The sequence below is a fragment of the Phycomyces blakesleeanus genome, assembly GCF_001638985.1.
Source record: "Phycomyces blakesleeanus NRRL 1555(-) unplaced genomic scaffold PHYBLscaffold_37, whole genome shotgun sequence".
Taxonomy (NCBI): Eukaryota; Fungi; Mucoromycota; class Mucoromycetes; order Mucorales; family Phycomycetaceae; genus Phycomyces; species Phycomyces blakesleeanus.
This window is the reverse complement of record NW_017265167.1, coordinates 174,848-188,290: the sequence shown is the minus strand read 5'-3', so window position 1 is coordinate 188,290 and position 13,443 is coordinate 174,848. Positions and strand designations below refer to the sequence as shown.

Below are 13,443 nucleotides of genomic sequence, written 5' to 3'. Positions count from 1 at the left end.
TCTTTTTGAGTAAGACGTACTTGGCGTGTTGGCGTATATTTTCCAGCTCAATGGTAACCTCTAGTTTCTCCAAAGACTAATTTTCTAGCTGAACTTTTGTATTCCTCTTGTCTATTTTGTCGAGCACATTAAGTTAATTCGGTCGAGGCATTGTTCCCATTCACTTGATTTTACTGAAATTATTGTATTCAGGAGAAACATTTTAATGCCCTCCAAAGAAGAATCGACCAAGGCTTGTTGAATGTTTGAAATTTTGTAAATTGTATTGTTCATAATGTTGGACATGATGTAACAAATAATTTTGTTGTCAATTTCTCGAAAGAAACTTCAAGATTATTCTGCCATGTTTCAATGCATATAAAAGCCACTAATCCTTATTTTGAGTCACAGTTGAATTAACTGCCAATTCAAGAATGTCGCGTCATAAAATGAGATGCATAGGGAAACCTTACGGACAGCCTGGACAGCCTGGACAGCCTGAAAGTATGCGATATCACTCATAATAAGGAGTTCAATGGCTATACATATTTTTTGGGCCGGGATCAGACTTTGTAGCAATCTTACCGTAACCACGTTTCCTGGTGGTGCACAATATTTCTATCTAACCGGACTAATCAATTCTGACTACTTGTCCGGAGACCGGCATCTTTCTCTAATCCTTCAGGGCAAAATGGTGTACCCTCAAAGAAATACAATATATTCATTGTATCCACTAGCTTTACTACTTTGTCCCTACACTTTGTATTCATTAATCTCTCGCCAGGCACCTAACTTTCATTAAGAGCCACAGCTTGTATTTGAGCAACTTAATAATATGCCGTCTCATATGAAAAACAAATTCTGTATATTCAATTAGTAGCCCTAAATATAGACTTGACAACAAAGAAATAATAATTAACCGCAAATGTACTGTATCGGTAGCTAGTTATGCAAAGGACTATAAGGAGTTGTTGCCAGATCTTGACGCAATCTTGTTTGACATCTTATTATATATTGATCTGCTTACGCGCATCATGTCTTTGTCTTTCTTTTACCTACATATACCCAGAGTTCGACAGCACCAGCTGGTAAGTAACCCCCACCCGCCTCTTTTTTTTTTGAAAAGCACAAAAAAATCTTTATACAAATATTATGTATTCTTAGGAGCCAGATAGACTTATTTCGTGCCGGCAAAAAGGCCAAGATTTGTGGTCCGGTAGAATAAAAATGTCGGCCCTCACCAAGAAATGCCATCCCCCTAAACTTAGGGTACACGCTGTCCAGGCTGTCCTGCCATGCTGTCCGTAAGGTTCCCCGATGCATAAGGTTTCCCCATAATGTATTGGACTAGGCAACAAGCTTTAATACCCCACAACTGAGATTGTTGCCTGAGGGATGCTCGTGTAATTTGTAATCAATTATAGAACTCGTTGTGGCCACAACTTATAGTAAGCTTTATTTTCAGAGTGTATATATATTGTTATCTAATTGAGTTTTTTTTTGGAATATATCGCATAGGGTAGCTGATGTACAGTTTATTCGATATTAGAAATCAAGGAATCTGGCGGTGATTTCTCCATCGAGAATGTAGCTACCTCATGGCTTGGTTAAGAAACTTGCTGTGAAATCACGCACGATGTATAGTCGATATGTTCTTCTTAATTTTTTTGAAATATGTATATATTAGTAAGTAGTATTTATTGTCTAAAAAAATCTGACAATCCTACTAACATTAAGTTTGTACTATATAGTCTAGCATATAATTTAATAATATACTTATCAAAAGCAACAGCAAAAGACTTGGGTTGCCAAAATGAAAAAAAAAATAGAGATGCTTTAAAAAGCAAACAACTGCGATGCGCTTAAGTTGGAGTTTCCTGATAAAATTATGGAGAATATCACAGCGCATGTCAATGTAAGTTAATAAAATAATACATTTTATTTGTGCTAATATATAGTTTTCTTTAGAAAGTTTACTATAGAAAAAAATGGATAGATATCTCGACAACATCAAGTTGGTTAACATGCCTTCCAAAGGGTTTGAACTTCGGATACTCAAAATGTATTCTCGATGGTAAATTTAATTCAGTGATAGTTTAATACACCTTTTAATCTTCTCTATACATTTTTATAGCCCTTCCATAGGCTTAAAGAATACGCATATAGACAAACGATACTTGGATCATGGAAACCCATGAGTGAACAAGATAATGTGCGAAAATAGTTTGAACCTGTTTTCTCAACCTTGTTCGAAAATTCCTGTTAGAGTGGAGAAACAGAAAACCAAGAAAGCAAGGAGCTACAAGAGATTTCTACGAGTTTTTACAATGGTAAAAGAGGTGATCTTAAGGTCCATCTACGGATCTGCCTGAAACATGATGGCAAGCTATTTGATGTCTGTAACATCGAAATTTCCAGAAACGGTGACATGGAAAGGAAGACATTAACCGATACAGCAAAAGTAATGCTGGAAGGAAAGTGCATTCTTGACCAGGTTGTGAAGATCGGAATATTGAAGGGGGATCAGGCAAAAGACGTCGAAGTCTTGAACGCTCAGCTCTGTGGTAACTTGACTTTATAGATAATAGTTTGCCCAGAGTGATTCAACAAGCTCTGACCGATTTTTTTAATTACTATAACTAGGCCTTAAAGGTGTGTTGATAGGAGTCCGCCTGGAGGAAAGCGAGAGAGGCTACGTGGCTGAAAGCCGTAGCTCTACTCTTTGTATCCCAACAAGGATCGCACACTTGCCTTCGTTTTCTAAAACCATGGTTCCTGCGGTTTTAATAATCAAAGTTAGTAGTATAATTAATTTTGAACATCTAAATAATATATTTTTATTAATTTTTTTTTAAAAAAAAGGAACAAGCTGAAAAAAACGCCAACATAATGCTAGATGCTTTGGACAAAGACAACAGTCAGTTTGGATCTCAAAGCCCAAATCGAGAAAACGGGTTCTTGAAACCAACTTGGCTTGGGCCCAAGCCTTCTTCCCCAAAAGTTGTGCCTCCTCTCCCAAAAGTTTTTTTAGCATAATAACAATTTTTTTTTAAAAAAAAATCAAAGACGTTATCAGAAATTACAAGACTGAACACATTAATGTATACAGCAATATTAAAGTTAAAGATACTAATTCTGAGGTGAAGAAAATTTCTTCAGAATTTAATAAATTACATCATATCGTCAGTATTAATTGTTCATGTATATATATATAAAGGGTACTTTTGTAAAAAATATTTTATTTGTGGGGGTTTCATGGCCTTTTGCACTTAGACATTTAGGCAACCTGATGAGAGATGGGTTATAGCGGAAAAGAAATAAAGAGAAGCACCCCTAAATATAAGGGTAAGAAAAAATATGCAAGGAAATAAGAAAAGGACATGAAAGAATAAAAAAAAGAGTAATTATGTGCTACCCACACCAGAATTTGGAACGTATTACAGCAGGGATAAGTACTCTAAAGAAAGGGTAAGGGGTACTCAACCAGAGTCTACATGGAATCTTTTAATTTAGAAAACAATATCATTGGACGAAAGCTCTTATATCCACGTAGACATTTTAAATATAGACATACATAGTTCTGATATCTAGTTTTTGGATTTTACATGTAAATAACGATCCTTTCTTGTACGAATTTTGCTTGTATAGATCCGCAGACTTTGATTTATTAGTGAGCCTATGCATTTCTTAACCGACTTGAAGTGTTAGCACATTAAATGTCTATCAGAGTTAGATTCCTACGTAGAATCCGGTTGAGTACCCCCAATAATTGAAAATCCCATAAATCGTATTTGGGGAAAAAGTGAAACTAATAGGTTAAAGTCAGACATGCTATTGGCTTAAAGTTACAAACTTGCAAGTGAGTTACGAGCTAGGTATTTTTGGAGCTGACTTATAAAGAAAAAAGTTACGAACTCGTAAGTTGTTACGAGTACGGAGCTTTAAATCCTGCCACTTCCTACAAGTGTATCTACTATATATATATATGTTTATTTTGCACAGTAAATAAATTAAATAAATAAATTAATTAAATAATATTATTAATTCAATTTTATCTATTGGACCATGTTTGGGTGCTTTGGAAAGAGTGAGTGTGTCTTTTGTAGCGTATCTACCGAGAATGGATTCTCTATAATCTACGAGGTAAATTCTTAGCAATATCTTAATAATAATTATATATACAAATATATATATATCAAATCAAATCAAATCAAATTAAATCAAAATTTATATTTATACATATATAATATATATTACAGGACGACACTCTTATTGCATTCCACGATCGTTCTCCAGGTGCTAGATTCCATGCATTAGTGATTCCACGAGATCATGTATCGACTGTAAAAGTCCTCGACACATCTCATGTACCATTGTGTAAATAATAAAAAGAAAAGAAAAAATTTCAATAATTATACTAGTAATAGCAACAATATGCTTATCATCTTTTGTATTTGTATACATGTATCTCGGTAGTAGAAAGAATGATAGGCCTGGGCCATCAGCTCCTCAAGGACAGAGGCTATGCACAAAATGCAGACCAAATCCGGTAAGGATCGATTGCAATAATAATAATAGTAGTAATAGAAATAGAAATATTGTATAGTGTGTACTTGTAACTTGTGCAGGGCAACTCACCTAAATACATTTATATTTATATGCGTGTATGTATGTGTGCGTGCGTGCGTGTGTGTGTTTATACATATAAATGTACATATACAAAACATATAATAATAATAAAAAAAACAAATTGTGTATGTAAATATATATATATATATATAAAGACTTGGATTTCATGTACCTCCATTCAACTCGATCAACCATATCCATCTCCATGTTCTGGGTCTACCATTTGGGAACCGATTTAGAGAGTGGAAATATACGCCTGGACTGTGGTTTGCAGAGGCGAATACTGTATTGGAGAGATTGAGACAAGGCCTGAGCCCTGTGTAGATAAGATCACTTTTCCTGATATTTATATATTTAACACGCAATAAAAATAATAAGCAATCAGTCAATCAATCAATCAATTAATCAAGCAAGCAATCAAGAAACTAAGCAACCAAGCAACCAAGCAACTAAGCAACCAAGGAAGAACCAAAGAAATAATAAGGAACGCATGATATCATAACTTTCCGTTGTCGGAGCAACCAAAATATTCATTTCTACCCTCCTTATTTATTCCATTTTTAGGATCTATAGGCATAAAACGCTCTTATTTCCTTCTTCTTTCTTTCTTTCTTCCTTTCTTTCTTCTTGTTCTTTCTCTTCCTCTTCTTCTTTATTCACAAGAGATAATATCAACACTACATAAAGTGCTTCTTTATATATACATATACATACATATATACATATATACATACATACATACATACATACATACATACATACATACATACATTAAAATATCATATCATATCATATTACTATTACTATTACTATTACTATTACTATTAAGTATTGGTTAGTCTATTACACACATCTATAATCTTGGTATCTTATTTTATTCCAGCCCATGTCTATTCTTTTCCAGCTAAAAAATCTTCTCTGGCCAGCACAAAAGTCTACATCCCCATGCTCGATAAAGAGAGAAAACAGTCTTGGATCCTTGTGTCCAACCGAAGACTCTAAAGAATTTGTACCTCCTGTCTATCGTGGTCTAGAGCAGTACAGACTTGTGAGCAAATTAGGAGAGTAAGTTTTCTTGAATATATATATATATATGAAAATGTCGAATTCATTCAAATATTAATAATAATAATTAATAAATAAATAAATAATTTTTTTTAAAAAAAAAAAAAAACATTCGTTTATCTCCACTCGGATTGTTTAGTGGTGCATTTTCAAATGTGTTCAAGGCAATACATTTAAGGACAAATCAAACATTTGCTATAAAAGCTGTTCGTAAATTCGAGCTAACTCAAGCACAGGTAATAAATACATTTAGATATAATTGTATGTGTATAAAGTCAAATCAAATTCAAACAATCTAAACACAATTATAGAAAGCAAGTGTTCTTAAAGAGGCTCAAATTATGAGATCAATGGACCACCCCTCTATTGTCAAATTGTATGATTTTGTTGAAACCAAAGAGGTATTAATCTGCATTATATATATATATATATATATATATACATAAATTAAATTATTTGAACACTATAACAAACAACAATCCGAATAAACAAACAAGACATTCATTCATTCTTTATCCATCTGTGAATTTATTTTATATAGCATTATTTTTTGATTCTGGAAAATTGTCAGGGTGGGGAATTGTTCCACCGAATTGTCAGGCTAACTTACTTTAGTGAAGACCTTACGCGACACTGCATTCAGCAGGTTGCAGAAGCCATTCGCTACCTGCACGAAGAAAAAGGCATTGTACACAGGCAAGCATATACTTATACTATCTTCCTATCCATATGTTTTGTGGTTGTCATATTTACACACTTTAGCTGCAAATAGAGATATCAAACCCGAGAACCTGCTATTTGAGCCCATTCCCTTCCTAGACCGCCCAGTTGACATTGGCTTATCTCAGGCAGGAGAGTACGACGAACAAAAGGAAGACGAGGGCCGATTTGTACCCGGCTTAGGAGGTGGAGGCATTGGCAGAGTCAAGCTTGCTGACTTTGGTCTCTCAAAAGTAATTTGGGACCAGGAAACCATGACACCCTGTGGAACAGTAGGATACACTGCCCCAGAGATAGTCAGGGACGAACGTTATTCTAAATCAGTAGACATGTGGGCACTCGGGTGTGTTCTGTACACAATGCTCTGTGGATTCCCGCCATTTTACGATGAAGACACAAAGATCTTGACAGAAAAGGTCGCTAGAGGTCAATACACTTTTCTCAGCCCTTGGTGGGACAGCATCTCGGCAGACGCAAAGGACCTAGTCAGCCACTTGCTCTGCATGGATCCCACCAGGAGATATACAATTGGCCAATTTATGCAGCACACGTGGATGGTACTATTAATTTTCTTATTGTTTCTTTGTACTTCTTCTTTGTATTCTTGTTGTTGTCTTAACCTGTCTTTCATCTTGTATGACTTGATACTTTTTCTTACATCCCTGGATCGTCCACGCTTTTATTAACTCCAGAACCAACTAATTATCTTAATTGATGTATATATATATATATATATTTAGACTTCTGACTGTGCGACTCCTGTGGTTTCATTCTCAACCCACGACCACATACCCCCTTCCCTGTCAGCATCAGGTACAGCTACAGACGAAACATTCGACGATGACACGGACCTGAAATCAGAATCATTTTCTCTGCCGATACCAATACCGCATGAAAAGACACGTGCCGAAAGCAGACGCAGTATGAATGGAAACAATCTTGGAGGAATGAAAGATATCGTTGATTTGTCCTACGCTATCCAACGGCTCACCGATGAACGTGCTCAAATCAAGGAGATTCGTCGGAAACAGCAGCAACAACAGCAACAACAGCAACAACAGCAACAACAGCAACAACAGCAACAACAGCAACAATCAAAGTCAAAGCCTTTTAGAGTACACGAATTTAACCTTTTGAACGACAAGGATAGCTTTGAAGAAGGTTGGATCATACCCACAACAGACGATACTGCAGATGTAGTCTTACCCCAGACTCAAACCCAGAAAAAGAAGGGGTCGAAAGGGTCGAAAGGGTCAAACAAGGCAGATCGAACCGACCAACCGATTTACAACCTCTGTTTGCAGCAACACCAACGAAATGTTCAGCCAAAGACTGAAATAAGCTTAAAGGAATCTCCATTCATACCAAAAATCAACCCTGAAAATGTCTTTCAACTTTGCATGGATAAAACTACTTTACTCGGAAGGCGCAATCAAGGGTACATGAGTGCACAGGTCACGCTGGCGAGGGCTTTTGCAGAAGACACTGCTTGAATATAAATATATATGTAAAAAGACAGAATTTTTGAATACATAGACCACATCGTATTTTCTTTAAACAAGAACAAAAGAAAAAAAATAACTCACTCATCACTATATATACATCCATGCACACACTCACACAAGCACAAGCACAAGCACAAGCACAGCACACATATCTATATATCTATATATATAATTCAAAAAAAAGCATTATAATAAGCATTCAAACCTTGACAATATTCTTAATAATATTATTATTATTCATACTTTTTCGATCAATGTCAGAAAATAATCATATTCTGTTTTGGGTTTGGCTTATCACTGGTTGATTTTCTAAGCATTCCATTTTGACTATAATTATTATTCTTATTGTGAAATGAATTTAAGCTTCATTATTCTACTGTCAAGCAATTGCCGATCAGGTGACTAGAATGGTGTGATAAAAAAAAAAGAAAAAAAAGACCTCATCCAACGAAATATATTAAGTCTTTAATCCAATAAGGCTATTTTGGCAGAAAACATGGCTTTCTTGAAATAATTCATTGGATGTATAAATCAATGTACACAAAATAATAATAATAATCACCTTCCCCAATCTAATATGTACACCACAATTAAATGTATATCTAGATTCTTCTAATACCCCTCTGCTTTCAAGCACACTCACATGTATGTACGTATGTATGTACACATGTTCATGTTAATCCACATGTACATGTACATGTACATGTTAATGCACATATCAGTTTGAGGGGACTACCCTTTCTTTTCAATAGCAGCATTATTATTATTACTCAATACTTCCTTATAAACGTTTATACATTCCAAACTGTAACGAACTCACAACACCCGATAAATAAGTATCTTGGATAAATCCCAATTTTTTTTCTTGTTATGATTGATATCGTATTTATTAATATTTTACGAAAATAAAAAAAAATATTTCAAAAAAAAATAAGAAAATATTTTACAAAAGTTAAAAAATATCTCGTAAAATAAAAATAAATACTTAAATAAATAAATAAATTAGTAAATAAATAGAAAGGTTGGGTAAAGGAGGGTAGAAAGTAACTAAAAGTTCACATCAAATCAATAATGATTAACACATTAGACCAAAAGACCAGACTTGGCCTCAATGGCAGTAATGACAGCGGCATGAGACCAGGTAAGGTCGCGGGCACCAGTCATCGTTCCGGAAGTACGGTCAAACTGCTCAGAGAAGGAACCGTTGGTGCTTCCGTGGTACTTAACAGTAGACAAGTAAGCATCGGCAGCAAGGGCGATCTTGGAGGTCAAGGTGGTGAAGCCGGCACTTCCTGGAGCATAGGTGGTACCGCTTGTGATGCTGGAGTCAAACTTCTGGAAGAAAGGCAAGTTAACAGAGTTGACACTGATACCGCTTCCAATGGTCCACTCAATAATAGCGCGGTAGTACAGCTCAGCATAGGTGGCAATACCAATGAACCAAGGGTTGCCCTGGGAGTTTCCGTTTCCGTTGTAGGTGTCTTCGGGGTAACGACCAATGGCATTTCCGAGCCATGAAGGAAGGTTGCTGTTGACAGAGTAAATGCTGGCAAATGAGTTCTCGATGGCTACAGCACTGGCGAGAATCTATAGATACAAGTAATAAAGAAAGAAAAATAAGGTTATTGAAAAGTCCTTTCTCACATTATATATTAGCTTAAAATTACCTTGTCAGATCCGGAAGTGTAGAATCCTAATTGATAATAAAAAAAAAAAAAGGGGGGGGGGGGGGCGTGTATTAGTGTATGCGTGAATATAAGAATATGACTTCTAATGGCTGTCTTTTAAAATATGTGTGTGTCACTTACCATCACCAAGACCGGCAGCGTTGGCAGCAATGAGGACAGAGACATCCAAGCCAGAGGGCTTGTTAGCACCTCCGGACTGGTTCTGGGTGACACTAACGTAGTTCTTGCTTGAGGACCAGAAAGTATCAATCTTGGCTCTGATGGTGTTTGCGGTGTTGGTGTAGGTGGTGGCACGAGTAGAGTCACCATTGGCAGTAGCGAATTCAGCACCCTTGACGAGACCGTGGCGCATAACCATCAAGGTGTAGAAGTGAAGACCGTTAACTTCTTCCCAGAGATCATAGCAGTTGTTGCTCCAGACAGTGACAATGTAATCTAAATCCTTGAAGATGGCAGTCTTGAGAGTACCTGAGACGTAGGTAGAGTCGCTGGTCTGGGCAGCATAGGTCTTGGCAAAGGCAATCAATGTCGAGGCACGCTCAGCAGGACCATCATTCTGGGGACGACCCCAGGAACCAGTGTAGCTTGAGCCATCCTTGTTAAACTTGGGCTCACCCAAGCAGTTGCAGACAGTGCTGGCAGATTGTTCGTTGACCTGGAAAGTGACGTAGTCCTTAAGAAGACCAAGGACGGTGGCGTCTCCGGCGTATTCGGTGCTGTACATAAAGGACACCATGTTGGCAACCAAAGCAGAGTCACGAGTCCAGGAGTAGAAGTAATCAGGGCCAGAGGTAGACAGGGAAGCAGCAATGAAACCCTTAACAGTTCCGGCAGGGTTGATGTTGGAGAGAACCATCTTGAAGCTGGTAGCCTTTTGGGTCTTGGCCCAGGTGGAGATGGTGGAGTTTCCTCCAGGAACAGCAACAGTGCCAGTGGGAACAATAACAGGGCCGGTAGGAGTAGTAGGATCGGGGCCAGTGGAGGTGCTTGAGGGAGAAGAAGTAGAGGTTGCGACGACTAATGCATAGAAAAAGGACAAAAAATAAATCAATGATTCTGTCGGTAACAGAAGATATTCTGATCTCTTATATAATTACCGTAGTTTTTGCCTTGTCCACCATTGTTGTCGTAGTAAGAGACGCCATTTACAACATACTAATATAAAAAAAAAGAACAGCATCACCATTAGTATAATGAATACAAGTCTATGTATTTGATTCAGCAGTGTTTACCTTGATGTAGAATTGGTGGATTCCAGAAGAGCCAACAGTGGTGCTGAATTGCCAGTATTCATAGTTTGTTCCAGAGATTGGTTCAGTGTAAGCGGCCTCGGTGCTGTATGACCAGCTGTCAGAATTGTCCGAGTAGATAACAGTTACAGTCTTGGCATAGGCAATGTTTTTAACCTATGAAGATAATTTCAGGTTATATTAGCAGTCTGGACACATGTTTTTATGTTTATATGTATATATTGAACTCTTGACTTTACATAAATCTTTCCAGAAAGAACGTTGTTAGAGTAGGTATAACTCTCAAGCTTGACCTCAGAGGCAGGGACAGCAGCGTAAGTAAGACCAACTAAGGACGCAAGGAGAAGGACCGGTTTCCAAAGATTTGTTAATCTCATTGTTGAATAAGAAAGGTGAACTGGGGAATTAAAAAAAATGTGGTTTTCAAGGGGCTTTATATATGATTGTCGATCTCAAAAATTTTTAGTTTAAGGCCATATTTTACATTCAGTGGACACCAAGAAGTTAATATGAGGGAATATATGAAGGTATACTGGGTAATACTGGGGAAATCTTTGGAAGTAGTAGATATTATTGATATATAAGATTATATCATCGTCTATCACTCATAAAGTCAAAATACCCGCTTATTTCGTCCCGGATGAGACGTGCAATTGATCAAATTTAGTAAATTGTTTGCATTGTTGACGTGTGATAGATGGCCCTGAGGATCACAAAGAAAGAAGAGTCAAATTTTCCAGCTTTCCTCTTATTTCAGTCTACCCATGTACAGAGAAAGAGCGGGACCCAGCGTTTACATGCTGTTCTCAGGGTTTTCTTTGATCAATCGGAATATGTAGAATTCGATCACCAATCATCAAATATTATGATACACATATTGTACAAATGTAATAAGAATAAAAAAAGTAGTACAGGTAAAATCCCGGGAAGGGCTGAAGGACTCCCTGCATGAATTAAAACATGTTTTGCAGTTTTTCCCGTTGTCATACCCCGCAATTTTACCTGTTTATCCAGGTATACACATTACACGGATCGTATAGGTACAACATTAATATATTAGATTTCAATTCCGAGGAACGTACAAAATATTTAATAGTAAAAACTACTCCACATTTCCCAGTTTTTCACATTGTATATCAAAGCATTGTTAAAGGGCACTGTGATCTCATCGATCGAATCTTTGAACACTATACAAAAATAATATACTAAATAGGATGTACATATATTTTAATTTTTGACCATAAAAAGAAAGCAGGTACCAATGAGTAGGTTCCAGACTAGAATCTTCTCATTGTGATAGCCCAGCCCGTCTGACAAGTGTAATTGCTTTATAGATTTTCCCCCAGTCTAACGTTATTAATCTGGCTTACGAAAGATGTGCTTAATTACGCACGGAATATTTTAACCTATGAATATGGAGATGTTGGATTGGGGTTTCGTATAAACTTTTTTGGAGTATATTCAGAATCCACGCCGTTTATACTACAAAATATGTACACTATCTGCACTTTTTGTACTGTTTGTACTGTCTATACTCTCTTTACAGAAGGATATTTTGATAGTTATTAGATGCTATGCTATGCTATGCTATGCTATGTTATGTTATGTTATGTTATGTTATGTTATGTTATGTTATGTTATATATCTATATATCTATATCTATATCTATATTTTTAATGGGGCCTTGCAAACGATTAGCTAATACAAATCTTAATAAGAAAGTTCAAACACTTTAGCAATTAACCTCCAAGGTTAAATTTATTAGAGTATGCGTGGATTTGTTGAAAAATCCCGTTTTGCCATAGCAACAATAAAGTTTAAATTTACCTGTGACTGTCGCACATATTATGATAATGTTCTACCTGTAATATTCCTGCAATAATATTATTTAAAATAAGTACATGAAAAAAGGAAAAAACGAAAGACTTATTTCAGCCCATTTTCATGTATACGGCCTAACCGTTATGCTTCTACAAATGGATTCTTTCAGATCATATCAACATAAAAAACGGGATATAACAAATGCTCGAGCAACCTCTCATTCGTAGTGTTACAGCGCATTCCGGAGTTACTAGTATTTAAGTACCAGTATCGGTATTCGACAAATATAGAAGTTGTGAATCTTACACAATCTCCTCCTGTAACAAGCTTAAACATAAACCATCAAAGACTCGATGACTTTTTTTATTTCTCTTTATTTTAAAAAAAAACAGAACCAAACAGGAAATATTGTAATGCTCCATTTGCTGATCATTGAATTTACCCACAACCACAACAATATATTATGTGTACTTGTATATACATATATAAAAAAAACAAGGAAAAAAAAACTAGTAAAATGCCCTAATGCATATGATTTATTATAGTATCTATAGAAAAAAGAGATAGAGAGGTAGATAGATACAGAAAGGGAGGGAAAAAAAATAAAGACAGATAGATAGAGATATAGAGATAAATAGAGAGATGATGATTGACAAACAGCTTCTTGGACTAAGTTTTTTTTTGTTTTAGTTTGTTTGTTTTAAGATGTATTGTATGCAAAGTCAATTGTGCTTTATCTTTATAAGTTTATGTTCTTCTCTTCTTGTGCTTGCGCTCATCTTCATC

The 13,443-nt window shown here is 36.1% G+C and overlaps 5 protein-coding genes across 5 annotated transcripts; 4 read left to right on the top strand and 1 right to left on the bottom strand.

Annotated features, from left to right (window-relative positions):
- Positions 1-413: 413 nt before the first annotated feature.
- PHYBLDRAFT_71122 (hypothetical protein) lies at positions 414-1,796 on the top strand (the record flags this gene model as incomplete). Its single annotated transcript, XM_018442411.1, has 5 exons — positions 414-483; positions 922-1,067; positions 1,144-1,283; positions 1,404-1,427; positions 1,766-1,796. 5 exons carry the CDS (start codon positions 414-416, stop codon positions 1,794-1,796), a joined length of 411 nt encoding a protein of 136 aa, XP_018284332.1.
- A 71-nt stretch (positions 1,797-1,867) lies between these two features.
- PHYBLDRAFT_175348 (hypothetical protein) lies at positions 1,868-3,015 on the top strand (the record flags this gene model as incomplete). The annotated part of the gene is made up of 6 exons (XM_018437474.1): positions 1,868-1,894; positions 1,962-2,053; positions 2,125-2,191; positions 2,246-2,543; positions 2,623-2,774; positions 2,842-3,015. 6 exons carry the CDS (start codon positions 1,868-1,870, stop codon positions 3,013-3,015), a joined length of 810 nt encoding a protein of 269 aa, XP_018284331.1.
- Positions 3,016-4,044: 1,029 nt separating this feature from the next.
- Positions 4,045-4,932, top strand: PHYBLDRAFT_175347 (hypothetical protein; the record flags this gene model as incomplete). Its single annotated transcript, XM_018437473.1, has 4 exons — positions 4,045-4,122; positions 4,239-4,356; positions 4,456-4,528; positions 4,764-4,932. 4 exons carry the CDS (start codon positions 4,045-4,047, stop codon positions 4,930-4,932), a joined length of 438 nt encoding a protein of 145 aa, XP_018284330.1.
- Positions 4,933-5,629: 697 nt separating this feature from the next.
- On the top strand, positions 5,630-6,950 carry CaMK9 (calcium/calmodulin-dependent protein kinase; the record flags this gene model as incomplete). Its single annotated transcript, XM_018439869.1, has 5 exons — positions 5,630-5,673; positions 5,813-5,909; positions 5,985-6,074; positions 6,215-6,404; positions 6,448-6,950. Coding segments are annotated over 5 exons (924 nt in total), but the record flags the coding sequence as incomplete, so codon positions are not given.
- Positions 6,951-8,762: 1,812 nt separating this feature from the next.
- On the bottom strand, positions 8,763-11,228 carry PHYBLDRAFT_33968 (glycoside hydrolase family 15 protein). The gene is made up of 6 exons (XM_018440022.1): positions 11,076-11,228; positions 10,819-10,992; positions 10,684-10,741; positions 9,707-10,603; positions 9,566-9,591; positions 8,763-9,485 (listed from the first exon to the last, which is right to left on the bottom strand). Exons 1-6 carry the CDS (start codon positions 11,211-11,213, stop codon positions 8,982-8,984), a joined length of 1,797 nt encoding a protein of 598 aa, XP_018284328.1. The 5' UTR covers positions 11,214-11,228; the 3' UTR covers positions 8,763-8,981.
- Between the last annotated feature and the right edge of the window lie 2,215 nt (positions 11,229-13,443).